This window comes from Zingiber officinale, chromosome 3B (genome assembly GCF_018446385.1).
Source record: "Zingiber officinale cultivar Zhangliang chromosome 3B, Zo_v1.1, whole genome shotgun sequence".
Classification (NCBI taxonomy): domain Eukaryota; kingdom Viridiplantae; phylum Streptophyta; class Magnoliopsida; order Zingiberales; family Zingiberaceae; genus Zingiber; species Zingiber officinale.
The window spans coordinates 114,972,543-114,990,307 of NC_055991.1; the positions used below are offsets into that span (position 1 = coordinate 114,972,543).

The window sequence follows — 17,765 nt, forward strand, 5'->3', positions numbered from 1 at the left end:
GTTTCATTTTGTTTTGAAGTATTTCCTTCCAAATAAACTTGAAAGATTCTTCCATTGTGTTCTAGCCAGTTTTTTGTCGATCATTTGATTTTAATCCAAGTGTCAACATGAAGTGCAACAGTGCGCATTGGCCTCAGCCCTCAAGAGAGAGTTGAACATAAAATAGTATGCAATAAACGTGAAATCGATAAATCAAAGAGAAAGTCAAGATAAATCAACCTGATTTAGCTAAAACATGAATCTGCAGTTACAGATCAACCAAAAGAACTAAATGATGATCTTCTTCGACTGTAATTATCAAAGAGGAAGTAGAGACAAATCAGACTGATGTAACTGACTGCTCCAGCATCTCACACTCAAAATTAGTGTGCTCCAACATTGGACCCAGACTCACCAGCCTTGGCACCATCACATTGTTCCTAAATGCACAAACCAGAGGATCATCCCACTGCAACAGCGAGCCAGTGATATTAGAACGCACCGTCAACGGAAAAATACGTGCCCATCTCTCTCGGCTGTAATCTTGCAGTGCTTCGTCCACCGCCGAGTGTCGGCCACTCCTGATGGCAGTTGCTAACTTCTTGACGAGAACCACAGAGTCTTCTAAAGCGCAGCAAGCACCCTGGCCGAGGTTGGGTGTCATGGGATGCCATGCGTCTCCCACCACCACCACCCCATTTGATGAGGCTGAGGGGGTGAGAATGGGCCATAGCCACCGGTCGACCAGCGGAGTCTTGATGACCACATCTTCTGACGTGTTCTGTATGACATCAAGTAGCTCTTCGGGCCAGCTTCTTACAAGGTTGAGAGCTTCTTGTTTCAGAACAGATGGGTCTTTGATCTTTGGCCCTGTTTTGTGAGAATGTATCCTTCATATGGATAAACATTAAAAGTATGAACTTGATCCAAGAAGCATGATGATAAATATTAAGCAATAGGAAAGAAGTATTATTTGAACATTGCAGCATATATTAAGAGCATAGAAAGAAAGGACGGTGACTCTTCGACAATGCTACTAACTCGATCATCTAGTATAGTGCTGCCTCGTACTATCGACAAGCAAAAGCTACATAAAATCTGCACAAACATATTGTGTAGCTTCCAAAATAGTTAACCATACAGAACAATTTAAGACTGGAACATCAAAAAGATGATCTTGAAGAAGCAAACCTGGGGATACACTGTTCCAGCAAATAAACCAATAAACTTTTGTGGAAGATATTGGAAGGAAACCGGCTCGAATCCCCCTTCCATAGATGTAGTTCACTTTTGCTTTGTGGGAATGACCTTCAGGATATACAGCAAGGCCACGGAAAGCACAATGTCCAACATATCTGGGTTCTGAAAATCCCATCCATTTGGCTACAGGTGAGCGGACTCCATCACAACCTATAACTATCTGTTAAACAATGTCAGATTCAAGATGAAGTAATTCAATTCTCAACTTGAATTCTCTGACGAGACATGCTTAAAATTCTACTGGTTGCCTTGACATCACCAAAAATTCAAACAGAACAGTTCCTATAGAAAGAGCAATATCGCTTGAAATTCTACATGGAACGACAAGTTCATGGCGATGTTTCTGTTTCTAAACTGTGAGATACATTTTCACCAGGACATGTTAATGACAGGGAATGTAATTGCTTGTAGAAATCTTGTGGAAAACTCATTTTCACATTAGAAAGCATGAATAAGAACTACTTTAATCAGAACATAATCCATGCCAATAGACTAACTTTTAAGATATAGCATTCCATAAACTTGAAATGCAGAAATCTTCTACTTAAAAAAATCTTCTGTCCATTTACCTTGGCACGTATGCTGTCACCATCCTCAAGTTCCAGTAGTGACCCATGGCTTCCATCTTTTCTGATTGACTTCAATCTGGATGAGAAAGATATTGTGTTTGGTGGCAATGGGCTAGCTAGAGTCTCAAGAAGCACCCTCCTCTCAACTGCACGAGCTTCCTGCCTGCAACAGCCATCATCACTTCCCGTAACGAATTCAACAAATTAGGCTACACAAGCAATATTGTCACCCTGGGGTTTCCTCTTCGAGGACAAACGAGCGAAGCTCCCTTCCATCATCGGCTCTCATCACCAGCCTGCAAGGAGCTGACACCGTGAACGAGTTCAGACGCTGAAAAAATGAAATCAAAGCAAGTGTCCCCGAAAGTGGTCGTCTTTATAGTTCGAAACGCACCCTTGGATCTGCAGGAACTGGCCGCGGAGCTCGTCCGCGACGCCGATGGAATCCAAGACGCGCCATCCGTTCTTGAAGAGCGTCAGCGAGGTGCCTCCCGCCCGAAGCGAATCCCCTTGCTCCAGCACCACGGATCGGATCCCGAGCCTGCGCTAGGGTTCGGGAAATATCGCAACCTCGGCAACATCGACACCACAAAAGAGAAGCGGAAGGGAGGGAAGAACCTGTGGAGAGAAAGAGCGGTTGCGAGCCCAGCGATTCCGGCGCCGACGATGACGATCTCCTCCTCACGCGGGTCAGCGACTGATGCAACGGCCGGAAAGACGGTCCGACGACGAGACGTCGATGTTGCATCCCGGCGACGACTGAGGGGGAATGAGGAGGGAGGAAGGCGAAGGAGAGAGCAAGAGGATGCGGCGGCGGATGCCATGGGAGGTGTGCGGTGGTGTGTGTCACCGCCATGGATGTGGTGGTGAAGAGTATAGTAGCGGAGTCGACTTGTGTTTGCGCCACATATAAATAAGAGGCGGAGAAAGAGCCAATCTTTCCAATCGAATTCCTTTGTCTTCTTCCTCCTCGATCCAGTCCGCAAGCCTGAAGAATTGACCATCACATATGCAGTCTGCAAGATCATGCAAGATTTCGCGGAACACAAACTTGTCCTTCTTTCTCGCTGAACTCGCAAACAAACAATGTTTCGAAAGATCTTGAACATTTTCAGATGAACCCAGTCCAATGGCCTCCCATAGCTGAAACAACTGATTTTGTTCGAAAGGGTAATTCATGTGAGGCAAGATGCGTCTTCCCCATTCCCACCGGGCAGGCGATGATGATCAACGCAGGCGACTCCTTTGATTCTCCTTCTGCTCTGTGAAGTAGCGTCGCCTTCTCCACATCTCGGCCTTTCGTCTCTCCAAAGGTAGATCCACACTTTATCGCAGAAAGGTCTGGATTTGTCAGTCCCTTTGAAAAACCCTAATCTCTTGGAGGAGGCAATCGGCTCCGTCGATGACCTCCGGCGACTTTTTCATCGCTTTCTTAAAGGGCGGGCCAGCGCCGTCGCCTCCTTTGTTCGTCGCTCGGCAATGCAGTAAAACTCAAGTCGACGAGCACGTCCTCCGCCATAGCAAGATTTTGCCTTCTGGCGTCACGACACCTTCCGCCGGCACTCGATGGCGTGACCTGTTCTCGTGGCGAGGGAAAGCGCAAGCCGTTTCGGTCTGTGGTACTAAGGGTGTAATCGAACTAAGTCGAGTCAAGTCGAGTCGAAGTCTTAGATATTTGAGTTTGACTCGTTTATAATCGAGCCGAGCTCGAGTTTTATTTAACGAATATATTTATGATTCACAAGCTTATTCAAACTTTTATCGAGCTTAAACGAACTTAATAAATATAAATTAAAAATTTAAATATTCTTTAAAAACTTAATTATATATTTTTAAAAAATTATAATATTCTTGTTAAAATTTATAATTTTATTCTAATAAATAAATTTAATAAATTTATCTATATTTTTTATAAGTAGAGGTAAAATTTATAAATTCAATATCAAAATTATTATTTTTTTATTTAAAAGTTGATTCACGAGCTTAACGAATATATTCACGAGTTAATGAACTGAATATTGTGAAGCTTGAGCTTTGTTTGTTTATCTTAACGAGCCGAATATTGTGAAACTTGAACTAAGTTTGTTTATCTTAACGAGCCGAATATTGTGAAACTTGAGTTTGGTTTATTTATCTTAACGAGTCTTATTAAACGAGCTTAAACGAGTTTTTATCGAATCGAATTTTCAATAGCTCACGAACAGCTTGGCTCATTTACACCCCTAATGGTACTCAATCGACATGACTACTCCGCTCCGCTCTGCTCCGCTCTACGAAGAGCACCATCATTTCTATGTTTATTTGAAAATACGAAAAACATACAAATGATGGGTCTCTGATATCATTCACATACAAATTATTGGGACCTCCAATCGGTCGGATTAACGGGGGCGCTGAGACAAACATATTCATCTTTTATCATCATAAAATTATCAACAATCTAATCAGGTTCTACCATGACAGTAGTTAAGGGGTCTCTGAACATTTATATTAGTGGAAAATAATGACCTCAACTATATGTGAAATAAGTGAAGGTGATTGTCTTCTATCAATCCATATCAGAGGATGGGTCATTGGTGGAGATTGATAGCTCCCACTTATTTTATACGTGGAGCCATCACTCTCTATTAATGATGAAGAATAATCCATCTTCTAACTCATATTTTACGGACCAAAAGAACTGAGCTGATTTTTCCTAGTTCAAGAGCGGATCGAAAAAAAATGGTCCAGAAATCTCATTTAATAGTTAAGACGTGGGTATTATTGTATTAACATATCTTCTGTATGTCTTGATAATTACATTAATAGTAAATATTTATCTATGATTACCTATGGGCGGATATTGCATCAATAATATAATCAGAATAATATACTCAGCGGTATTAAAGAATTACCCAACAGAACTAAATTAATAAACCAAAAGGTTAACAAAAAAATCATACTAAAGCGTTTGATTTATGTGTTTTTTTTTTGTTTTTTTTTTTCAAAATATCTATTTTTTTTAGAAAATAATTTTTAAAATGAATGTTATCTCTTTTACTAAAAAAAATCTATATAAAAAATAAAAAAATATTTCCTACAGATCTCATTTCTCATTATTAATTAAGTATTAGTCTCACTCATAATTAATTTAAACAAAAATAAATACATTTATTCTTAAATTACAAATCTCAAATCTCCATTCATATTTTTTATATTTAATTTTTTTAATTTTATAAATCTTTTCAAAAAATCTTGCATTGCATGCTAGACAAATAAAATTAGGACGGCAAATGAATCAAACGTTTATGAATAAGCTTGGTGTTCGGCTTGGTAAGAACTTGTTTATGTTCGTTAAATATACATAAGATTAATTAAACAAACAAACTTGAACATCTCGTTAAGCTAAATAAACAGGCTTGAACACATATGTGTTCAACTCGTTAATATTCGTGAACAATGTTCGTGAATAATGTTCGTGAATAATGTTCACGAACCATATTTATTAATAAAATACTTTTCAATATGCTAAATAAATAATAAAATAAAATAAATAAATTTAAATTATCAATCTTAATAACCAATCAAACAATTAAAAGTTTCAAACAATCAAACAAGTTTGAATTGAGAGTTTGATAACATTTAAACGAACCAAGCTCAAACCAAGCTCAAGCCAAGCTCGAACCAAGCTCGAACCAAGCACAAGCCAAGCTCAAACCAAGCTCGAACCAAGCCCAAGCCAAGCTCAAGCCAAGCTTGAATTGAGAGTTTGATAACATCTAAACGAACCAAGCTCAAGCCAAGCTTCAAACAAGCTCAAGTTCATAAAAAATAAACCAAGCCAAGTTTGAACACTCATTTCAAAAGTTTGATTCATTTTAAACTCGGCTCGGCTCAGTTCAATTATTTTATCAAATAAACTTGAACACTCAAAAAATCGGTTTGACTCATTTACAACCCTAAACAAAATTGATCCAATATGAAAAAATTGAACCTTAAAATTACCCATAAGATTGAGATAAAATAAATAAACCTAAGGGAATAAATATCCATGAGGAAAAAAAAACCTTGTAGTTAAAAAAATATTATCTCACCAAAATAATTACCCTGACAACTTTGCTCTACTGTCCTTTGGGAACAAAAGGAACACGAAACGATCAATCCGTACTGTACTTTTCACATATGGAACGTGAATATTCCAAGTGAAAAAGTAAATAACACAATATATTGTCCGTACGAATGATGTATGAGAGTGATGGACAAAACCATTTTCTACATAAGTAATGAACCTATATATTTGAAATTATCGAATGGAGTAGGTTTCAATTGCTCTTCCCACTTAATTTGCATTCATTTACCATAATATAATGGAATTAATTACTGATGTGGGCATTGCTGTTAGCAATTCATTTCAAGATGACATTACTATAACATCTAACAGAATTGCAGAATTTCCTGCCCCCAGTAATGGTGCAGTGGTTAAGCATTTGGCAAATTAATTAAAATTCAATTTTCAGCTCTGACATACGATAAGATATTTTCATTCCATCAGGATGAAAAATCTAAGACGTTGACGGTTGAGTGAAGTGAGAAATCATAGCACTTTTAAATTTATCCTAATTACAGATGAAAAGAAAGAATAAAACTTTACCAGACTGTTCAATTCTAAAATTTTCGCATTTAACTAAACAAGGATTAAAGACACGGGATTAATACGATCAAAATAGAACAAGAGAGAAGTCATCAATCCATTATATAAATGAAAGATTTATATCAATTGACAACAAGTTTTAACAACGAAACTTAAAGATGAAGTCAAAGGATTATTGAATATACTTCAATAAGAAAATCAAGTAATAAATACGTGACCTTCCTACAAGAATTTACGGGTACAAATACAAATACAATAAAACAAGAAATGTGATAAAAGTGAAAATAATTAACTTATAAAATTTGTCATTATAGTCCTCTGATTACTTGCCTAATGCACAAATCATTCACATCAATCATGGAACAAAACTCTTCTTGAAAGAATGCTCAAATTAAAATTATATAGTTTGTATGCTCCAACTAGACAAACACGAATATCCGTCCTGCCAGTAAATACCAATATTCTAAATGCTTGTAAATACCAAGAGAGTGTGCAAGATTTGATTAATAACAATTCTTTGTATATTCCATTTACTAAATAAATACCCAAATAATTCATTAGATAATAAATAACTAATATTGTTTCCACACAACCATTTAAGTTGCACATGTAGATAGATTTTAAGCTATTTTTCATGTGATGAATTGGCACTTTTCAACAGTAGTAGCACAGTGTCTGTGTGTGTCACACCATTAACATAACCTTAATGAGTATCAACTGCTATGATGAAATTTGTGGCAGCTTGGCTAAAAACAATACCATTTAAAATTGAGTACTAAATAATATGATGAAATTGTTAACAACTAATAGTTAAAAGCAATGCCATTTTGAAACACAACTAAAGAAAATAAAGTTTTTGAAACATTACTTGTAGATAGATTCTATTATGCATAGATTAAAAGCTTGCGTTAAAGGGAGGGTAGATAGGGCAAATAAGAAACAAATAGTCGTGCAAGTAGTGATAATGTATAAAGAAGTGCACAATTTAACTTCATGTGCATCAGTAGCCTGAATAGTATGGCACTTGCTACCTTTTCAATCATTTTAGTTGGTGCTGATATGTTATAGTAATACATGCATATGTGATCATCATGCAAGGGGCGATGATATTTAAACCAATATCAAAATTTACTAGAAGACATCATGTGTTTGTGTTACATCTTTGATGATAGTTAGAATTGATAGAAATGAAGCAGACCCCCTCCTACCCAAAACACTATGCTCTATATATTGCATCTTGGGCTATGGTGTCACGACTTAATATTTAGATTGTCATCCAGGTATTCACGGTTCGATCTCCAGTTATGATATATTTGTAAGAATTTTTTCTTCAAATGGGATGCGCAACCAAAGGATGCTGGACTTCTGGATTATCTGCTACGCGCACTTTCCAATTTACCCTGATGATTGATAAAAAAATTTCATAGGATCGAACCGATCACTCCAGAACTAATCAGTAAAATTAACCGGGCATTATCATCCATTTCTAGTAATAATTATCATCCACAACTATTACATCATTTTAAAAGCAATGCATTGATGAGAATACTAATTTCTTTTAAGCAAACAAGAATATAATAATTAGAAATTGATTAATTACTAGAAATGGAAGATTATAAACACTATGGATCTTTTTTTTTCCCTATTGAATTGTATTAAAACCTTCAGTAATTTAGTAGAATGGTTATCTTTGTTTTTTCCCTCCTTACAGTCATTTATTGTTCGTGATTGAAGGTGGAGTTACATATATACATTCTGGAGTTGACAAGAAACTTCAACACATCACAACGATCCATAACACACACACCCAAAAAAACGCAGATAATACTACAAGGAAACTGATTTTTAATGACCGGATTAGCAAAGCAATTTAAATTGCACTGCTAAATTCAGCCCCGGTCCTAATAATCCGGAGGCCCGGGGCGAAACGATCAAAATAGGTCTTTAATTTTTTTCATAAAGTAAAATTTATTTATAATAATTTCTTCTAATTTTTTCTAGATATAAAATCATCTATAATATGAGTAATTTCAAAAAAATTTAAAATCTCTTTTTCGATAGATAAAATTACTAATCCATTTAAAACCTTCAGATGCAGCGTGTAGGAGGTGCTGGTGCAGCCGTGTATAGAAGTGGCAAAGGCGCAGCTTCGCTGTGACGCTGTCGTGGAGTCGCCGATAAAAAGGAGAGCAAATAAAAATGAAAAAAAAAAAAAAAGCTAAAAGAAAAGTGATGTAATTGTAAAAAAATTTAAGAGAAAATTGAGAAGTAGAGAATATGAAAAAGGAGAGCGCTCATGGAAATTGTAATTTGCTCGAGCTTGTCTGCTTGTGCCGTTGTGCGATGACGGAAGAGCAGGTGCAATGGACAAACAGTACCAGATTTACAAAACCTATTTCTTAAAATAATTAATATATATATATATATATATATATATTATATAAACATATACAAGTTGTGGGCCCTCCAAGAGCTTTGGCTTGTGCGGCGGCGGAACAGCGGCTGCACAATGCAAGGTTTACAAAATTTTTAAAACAATTAATATTTATATTATATAAACATCTCAAATTATGGGCCCCTCCCAAACTTGGGCCCTGGGCAATCGCCCAGGACGGCCCGGCCTCTGGGCCGGGCCTGGCTAAATTAGCAACCAAATTAAGTGACAAAATTAATTTCTGTCGATCGAATTAATATTCGATCACTAATTTAATAATTAAATATTTTTCCAGCATTATTCAATCGTTAATTTAGTAACAAAAAATTATTTCTGTTATTATTTTAGCGACAGAAATTGTCGCTAATTAACTTCTATCACTGAAATAACAACAAAATATTTTTCCGTCTACGAAATATTTTTTTCGTCTCTATTTTAACTACTTTTTCCCGCACTCAATCACTTTTCCAATTCCTTCTTCACCAGTCTCCTATTTTGGATCTCTTTTTCCAATCTCCAACTCCAGTAAGCTTCTCTCCCCTCTCCCCTTACCTCCAATCACTTCCCCATTGGTAGGTCTCGGTGAGGTCGATTAGGAGGGATGGTTAATAGCCCTGCCAATTAGATTAACAATTTCTTTTGCTTTCTTTCTTAGCAAGGATATACTATTAGTTTAAACAAAATAAAAAACATAAAGAAAGAATAAGAGATAAAAAGTTTTACTTAGTTACAATCAGGATGATTGTTAATCTAAGACAGTTGAAGTTCATTAAAAATTTTCTTTTGACAAAGGCAGAATAACCTCTTACAGACATTAACGCTAGAATAAAAACAAAGAATGAATTCGGAAATGAAAGTACAGTATTCGTAAACCAGTGTTGTGTTGAATAAAGAGGATCAGATCTCTATTTATAGTTCACTAGCTGAAATATAGCCGTTGATGACATGGTGGATTCCGCTCCACTGTGGCGCCTTATCCACTCCGCAACGGCTCCACAACGATTTTTTGATAATTCTCTTATCCATGCTCGGGCGCTTGGACAAGTCTGGGAGCCTGGAATGTTGCTGATGTGGACCCAAATTCTATCCCCGTTGTAACGTTTCCGAAAGGGGGCCTCTGCTGGCCCAAGCTAGTTTCGGCACCCGAATTGGATCGGGCACTTGGAGTCTGGGAGCTTGGACTTTGTCCAAGCACCTAGACAAGTCAATTTTATGTTGACTTGTCCGGCTGCTACTCCGGTCCCTTGGGTGATTCTCCGACCATCCAGAGTTGAGCTCACTTGAACCCAACTCCGACCTTCTCATTGAGTAGACTTCTTTCCTGGCTTCTCGTCCCTTAAAAGCGCTGCACGCATCCTTCTCGTCTACCGATGTACTCTTCCATAGTTCTTTGTCTCTCAGATGCACCAAACCCGTCGACTCGCTTCCCATGCCATCATTCTCGCTCGTTGCGTCTTCCGCTCGACTTTCTATGTTTCTAAGTCCCTGCATGCTTAGACATAATGCATCAAATATGCAGAGTCTAACTTAACTTGGTTGATCACATCAGAACCAACCTGGAGTACTTACAAGGCAGACTAGGCACGACCTCACCTTGGTCGTGATCAGGTCACCCCTCAGCCATGACCTCGCAGCTAAGATGAGAGGCCAGTCGTGACCTCGTAGTGAGGTCGAGGCCGACCATGGCCTTGCAGTAGGAGAAAATCCGCTGCTTCAGCATATCCTACTTTTGTTCTTCTTACTCCCTCTGTCCTCCTCGTCGCCGCCTTCCTCTTCTCTCCCGTTACTCTATTCATATACATATTCTTAAGTTTGTATGGAAGAAAAAGATAGAACGTGATATCATGCAAGTTGTACCTCTTGATATATTCGTGAAGGCTAAAAAGAAGAGCCAAAGAGAAAAAAATGGTATGTAATTATCATAGATAGTGGTATAATATGTAATAGTTAGATTTTTTTTAAAAAATTGTATGTTTCATTTTGCTTGGATTGATCAAGGAAGATCACATGATGTTCATATTATTGGAAATATGAATAAAATAAAGAGGTAGAGACGAAAATATTCTATTATTCATGAGTTTTTAGTCTCACGTTAGAAGTCTCTTGGTTTTATTGCTAGTTTAAATTATGATACATGCATTGATATTGTAAACATATGCATGGAGAGAGACTCTCTCACGTGTGGGTACGTAGGGGTGGGTGCAAATTCAGGGCCCGAATTTACACTGAACTAAGTTGGCTAGTGTGCGAGCACGACCAGCGTACGTCGAATGCTGGATCGACCGAGGTAAATTCTGCCCAAAAGAATGAATCAACATTTTGCGACGTAAATCTCTTTTTGCTACCCGCTCAAGAGTGTAACAAAAACATTAATATGAAATTAATGGTGATTCCATAATGTCTCGACATTAATGGTGACATTAAACTTATTAATATTGACTTCGTAACATCTCGATATTAATGACGAACTTAAACCGATTAATAATGATTATGTAGCGTCTTGACATTAATGAAGAAATTAAACCCACTAATGACGACATTAACTCCAGCATTAAATGACCATAATTTGGTCATTCATTGTAGGCAAGGTGAGAACTCCTATATAAGGAGGTTGGATCTTGGGCATAGGAGAGAGCAACAGAAGATAAGCGAAAGAAAGAGCGAGAGGAAGAGTAGGAAGTGAACCTCTGTCCACCCGTGTTCTCCTACAAAAACTCTCTCAACCGTGTATTTGCTCGACTAAACTATTCGTCATAGCACAAGGATGCATGCTCAGTTTGTCACGTATAATCAGTGCTTAATTGTGTGTGTGACTCTGTCATTGTATCTTGGGAAACAAATGACTTGAGAGAACCTCGAAGCACAGCTGAAGGTGGGGCAAATCTGTTTCAAGGAAACTACGTTGAGAGTGTTGGTGCAATATCCCTTGGATCAAGGTTGACCAGGTTGACTAGCCTTGAGTTGGCTCAAGCTTGAGTCTTGATGTTTTGGGTTTCGATGTTTGACAATACATGGAGATTGCGGATGTAATTATCCGATTGGGGAGATTGTTGATACAATTCTCTTCTGGTCAAGGTTGACCAGTTAGACGTGAAGAAGAGTAAAGTAGGTCAAAAAGTTGATCGGATACTTGACTAGGAAAGTCTTAACTGGAGGTTAGGCAGTTAAAAGTCCTGGTGAGTGAAGCCAGATAGTTGGAAAATCCTGATGAGTGAAGCTAGGTGAAAGACCTAGTGAGTGAAGCTAGGCAGTTGGAAAATCCTAGTGAGTGAAGCTAGGTGAAAGTCCTGGTGAGTGAAGCTAGGCAGTGGGAAAATCTTGATGAGTGAAGCCAGGTGAAAACCCTAGTGAGTGAAGCTAAGTGGAAGTCCTGGTGAGTGAAGCCAGGCAGGTGAAAGCCCCGGTGAGTGAACGGGCAGTGGAAAAATCCTGGTGAGTGAATCCAGGTGAAAACCCTAGTGAGTGAAGCTAGGTGGAAGTCCTGGTAAGTGAAGCTAAGCATATGGAAATCCAGGTGGGTCAAGGTTGACTGGACACTTGGTATTGGGAAGTCCAAGTATGTAAAAGGTTTGACCGGATACTTTGCACGTGGAAATCCAAGTGGGTCAAGGTTGACCAGATACTTGGTGTTGGAAAGTCCAAGTAGGCCAAAGGATTGACCGGACACTTGGCATGAGGAGAAAAGTCCAAGTGGGTCAAAGAGATTGACCGGACACTTGGTGAAGGAATTCTAGTAAGTCAAGGTTGACCGGATGCTAGGCATGAGGTTCGAACAAGTCACGGTTGATTGGATGTTGGACTTAGGGACCCTAGACTTGGTTTAAGCAAGTCAAGAGGAGACTAATCGGTTTAAGCAAGTCAAGAGGAGACTAATCGATCAACCGATCGATTGAACAGTGGTTCAATCTATTAGCTGATCGATTGGGACTATGCTGCGACAAGCAGTGGCCCAATCGATCGGTCGATCGATTGGGAGCCTTTGTCACAGGCACATAACGCTTCCCAATCAATCAACCGATCGATTGGGTACCTCCAATCGATCAGCCGATTGATTGGGGACTGGCTTTTCTCACACGATCGTGAGAAAGCCTGAATCGATTGGTCGATCGATTTAGGCCAGTTCTAGAGAGTAGAGGCACTCTGATTCGATCGACCGATCGATACAATTTGACCGTTGCGTAGGAAGCGAGCGATGGACGGTTGGGATGGCGCGGATCTGACGTGGAAATCGATTGGGAGCATGCCCAATCGATTGGGAGTCCTAGGAGCGCAAAGTATATAGTCGTTGGCGAGCTTCTTCTTCGCAGCTCTTCTCCCAATCTACACACGACTTCTCCGACGACTCGTCGCTAGTTCTTGGAAGCTCTTGGAGACAAGTGCAACCGCACTTCCAAGGTTCAAGAGGCATCTACAAGCATCAAGTGAGCAAGAAAAAATGTTTTTCAGTTATGTTCTTTGTATTTTCTTCTTGTGTTGAGTTGTATACTTGGGTGAGTCTTGTACGAGGTTTCTCCACCTCCAGTAGTTACCAAGAAGGAGTGTTTTCGTCAGTGGAGTGTGTGTCACGTGTGGATCCTTGGATTATTCACCTCTTGTTGAGGTGGATACCAAGTAAATCCTACTTGTTAACGTTGTATTGTGTTTCGTGTTCTTTCCGCTGCACATCATCGTCACGAAGCAAGCAACGAATGGGCGATGAGCTATTCACCCCCCTCTAGCATATTTTGACCCTAACAGAGAGCATGCCTCGACATCTTACTCGGCGAATTCCCTTCCCACTCAGAAATTTTGAAATGCATCAGATGGATGTAAAGACAGACTTTCTAAACAGATATTTAGAAGAGGAAATCTACATGGAACCACCTGAGGGATTTTCTGTACTAAGACAGAAAAATAAAGTTTGTAGATTGGTGAAGTCATTATATTACTTGAAATAAGTACAAAAGTAATGACATGAGAAATTTGATAATGTCATGAAGGAATGTGGATTCAAAATTAATAAATATGATAAATGTGTCTATATGAAAGTCACATATAATGACTATGTTATCTTGTGCCTATATGTAGATGATATACTTATCATTGGAAGTAATAATAAGATAATCGAATCCACTAAAGATATGTTGAACTCAAGATTTGACATGAAAGACAAGAGCCTAACTGATGTGATTCTAGAAATCAATATTCTTAGAACAACAAAAGGACTTATTCTTAGTTAGTTCCATTATGTAAATAAGATTCTTGAGGAATTCACCAAGGGTAATACTACGTTGGCATGAATGTCGATAGATACGAGACTCTAAGTCTATGAATGGATATGTATTCAATTTGGGAGGTGCAGCCATTTTCTAAAAATCTTCTAAGCAAACGGTAATTGTAATGCCCGAAAATTCTCAAAACTGCATTAGAAATATTCTATGATTTTTCTGGGATTTTTAGATATTTTTCCAGAATTTTTAGAATAGCGGAAGTAGTAAAAATAATTAGAACCGCAAAATAGCTTAGGCGGGAATCGAACCCGGGACCTCTCGGATCCGATAACTTTTAGTTAGTCTTAGTAACCAGATGAACCCAGCAGGGCCGTGCTGAAAGGAAAGGGAATCAATTAAATTTATATTGAAGTTGGGCGAACTAATTCCTAAATATAAATAGGAAAACTATTAAGTGAGGAGATTGTTTTGATCGTGACTTTTCCTCCTCAAACCCTCACCCGCCGACCCTCTCCCTTCCTCACCTCTCGGCGCCCAAGCCAAGCAAGCCTAGGGTTCCATCCCTAGGGCCATAGGAGCATCTTCCAGCAACATCAAGGATACGAGGACGCTCCTCTCCGCGAGAAGATCATCGAAGAGATCTCTTCTCCGGGAAACCTAGCGCTTAGATCTGTAAGGAAATCCAAACAGGAGGTAAGAAACCCCTCACCTGCAGTATAAGTAGCTTTCGTTTGATTGCATTCCTTTAGTTTAGCTATATGCAGATTTTTCGGCACCTAGGGTGTGTTTAAACCCTCCTCGCAGATTAGGGATCTAGTTGAGCACCTCTAGATGGGCCAGACACGTTGTTCTCCTTCAGTTGGAGGCTCTAGACGTTGTCGGGTGCCTAGAGGTGGTCTCCCTATTAGAGGGGAGAGTTGGAGCACCCCAAGTGTTCGACAAAATGATTAGAGTAGCTAAATACTACCTCAGATATTTTTAACAGCTCAGTTAAATGCATTAGTAGCATTTAAATCAGTATATTAGTCTAGTTTCAGCTTACATGGGACTACGGTCCAATGGGTGGGCTCCCACAGTCGCTTCTAGGTTTAGATAACCTAGCTCTAGGTTCAGATAACCTAGAAACAGCAAAATAAACAATTAGTAGCTATATTCAGTATTTTATTTTTAGTGGCACTGTACATGATTAGATATTCATTGGGTTGGGCTCCCACAGTCGTCCCTAGGTTTAGATAACCTAGTAAACCCTACTAAATGCGGGACTTGCAAACCCGGGTCTAGCAAGGGATGTGTGGCAGGAACTTGGAATGAAGATCCTTAGGAAGTTTAGCAAATTAAGAACTTAGTTTCTTTTCTTAAGACACTTTTATGCATTTCTAGTGGTTTAAATGCTATGAATTAATAAACCTTGCACTATGTCATGATAGAATGCTAGTTAGTGGATATTAGAATGTTTTCCATGCATTGTATAATTGTTGTGTGAGGTTTTGGCACGAACTAGTGCTGAAATCAAAGTTTCGGTGTGAAATCAGAAACCCAGATCGATCTACGGATCGATCAGAAATGGGGTAGTGCCACTGGATTGGTCAGCTGACCGATCCAGGCGCGAACAGAGAGTTAGCGTCTGTTATGGATCGGTCAGCCGACCGATCCAGATGCGAACAATGAGTACAGAAGCTCACTGATCGGTCAGCCGACCGATCGGCACGACCGATCGGTGTACTCTGGATCGGTCGATAGACCGATCCAGCAGCATACAAATGTGATTATGGATCGGTCAGCCGACCGATCCAGAGCTTCTCTCCGTGCCAGTATCAAGCTGGATCGATCGCTGGATCGATCCGACAGCCCAATCGATTCATGGATCGATTGAAATGCCTAATTACAGCTAGCAGGACATCCGAGAGGCATAGATTATCTTCCCTAGCATGTGTACAACTCCTAGGTACACCTAGAATATTAAGTTCAGATTTTATAGTAATCAGTTTAGTAAAATTTTAATCAATCCAGATTTTCGCAATAGTAATTTAGCACAGCATAATGTAGCGATCGACCTTACAGCCTAGTCAGTAGAAGGCGGGTCGTTACAGAGTGGTATCAGAGCAGTTTCCATACTTCCTACACACACATCAGCATTGTACCTGCAGCTTCCAAGTAAGAATACCTCTCACTTTGTATGTTTATTGCTTTTCTGTTATAGATAACTAAAGCATGCTTGTTTATGATAGTAGTTAACATGATAACAATAGTTTCTCTATTATGCTTGTGTTAGTCATGTATGTCCTACATGTCTTTAGAAATGGCACGAGGACGCCCAGCTAGAAGGGCACCAGCCACTGAACCCCAGCATGACTTACAACACTAGTGGCTCGGTTACAGCAGCAGCTAGCTGAACAGTAATATGAAATAGCCACCTTAAAGGCTAGTCGGCAGAACACTCCCACTGTCACCCGGAGCCTAACTTAGCGACACCGTGGTCTTAGAGGTTCCACCGATCCGACTTCAGTACCAGTAGCCCCAGTAGCCGGAACGCAACCTGATCCAGTGGCAGAGAGTCAAGCCGAGAATTTCTCGAGAACAATGAACCATGGGATGCTCGGGCATGGTTCAAAACTTTGGAAAGTACGATGGAGCTCTGATGGCGGAGCATGAGAAGGTGAAGTGCGCCTCCTTCTGTCTGGCAGGATATGCACGTATGTGGTGGGAGAGAATCAGAGCGAAGCGCCCAGTGAACCAGATGACATGGGCTGACTTCGAGAAGGAATTCTTTGAGGAGTTCTTTCACATGTGGGTCACCAACCGTCACTACGACGAGTTCACTGAGTTTCGTCAGGGCAACCTATCAGTTGAGGAAGCCGTGAATAAATTCAACAGGTTGGCTCGTCTATGCCCTGAATTAGTCAGCACAGAAAGGGAACGAATCCGGTTGATGCTCAAGATGCTGAGGTCGGATATTGCAATGAGCGTGGCTGGTGGAGTTCATAGGCCACAAACCACGGAAGAATTAGTGAGCAGTGCTCTAATCACTGAGCATTACCAGAATAGCATCAAGCAGCAGAAGCTCAGGCACTCAGAAGCAACAGGGCCACGGCTCTAACTGGAAAGGGAACTCCGGCAACAAGCGCAAACCAGGGGGTTACCCAAAAGGAGGACCAGCCAGCAAGCAGCCCAGTTATCCAAAGTGTGCTACTTGTGGGAAATTCCATCCTGGAGTTTGTCGTAAGGGCACACGAGGATGCTTTGAATGCGGACAGGAAGGGCATATGGCCAAGCAGTGTCCAAACAAGACCAGTCTTTCTCAGCCACAACCGATTCAGTATGGAGGTCAGCTAGCTCAGTTACATCAGATGCAGGCCGCTTTAGATGGTCCACATATCAACCAGGGCAGATTAGAAGCCCCTCCAGCTACGACCAATGCGAGGATCTATTCACTGACCAGAGAGGACGTAGCAAATGCCTCGACAGTTGTTACAGGTCAGATTAGTATTTTACAGCAAAGTACAACTGTCTTATTCGATACTGGGGCAACCCATTCTTATATATCTAGGGCATTTGAAAAAAAATTAGCGAGACTTCCAGAGGTACTCAGTAGTAGTCAGTTTCTGACGACCTTACCTTCAGGAGAAATTATGGCATCCACGCACTGGCTCAGAGCAGTGCCAGTCATTATAGCAAACAGAGAG

At 39.8% G+C, this 17,765-nt stretch overlaps 1 protein-coding gene and 1 long non-coding RNA gene across 4 annotated transcripts in view; both read right to left on the reverse strand.

Moving 5' to 3' along the window:
- Nucleotides 1–200: 200 nt before the first annotated feature.
- On the reverse strand, nucleotides 201–3,490 carry LOC121967343 (monooxygenase 3-like). Of its 2 annotated transcripts, XM_042517500.1 has the most exons (6): nucleotides 2,427–3,490; nucleotides 2,203–2,349; nucleotides 2,039–2,104; nucleotides 1,809–1,971; nucleotides 1,171–1,399; nucleotides 201–849 (listed from the first exon to the last, which is right to left on the reverse strand). In XM_042517500.1, exons 1-6 carry the CDS (start codon nucleotides 2,915–2,917, stop codon nucleotides 320–322), a joined length of 1,626 nt encoding a protein of 541 aa, XP_042373434.1. In that variant the 5' UTR covers nucleotides 2,918–3,490; the 3' UTR covers nucleotides 201–319. The 2 variants fall into 2 exon arrangements, with proteins under 2 accessions (XP_042373434.1, XP_042373435.1); XM_042517501.1 differs by lacking the exon at nucleotides 2,427–3,490 and having other exon boundaries at nucleotides 2,039–2,114; nucleotides 2,203–2,345.
- A 3,413-nt stretch (nucleotides 3,491–6,903) lies between these two features.
- LOC121967344 overlaps nucleotides 6,904–17,765 on the reverse strand; it is a 48,123-nt gene continuing 37,261 nt past the window's right edge. For both annotated transcript variants that reach the window (XR_006107716.1, XR_006107715.1), the window contains one exon: nucleotides 6,904–7,838. This is a non-coding gene — a long non-coding RNA (uncharacterized LOC121967344). The remainder of the gene's footprint in view (nucleotides 7,839–17,765) is intronic.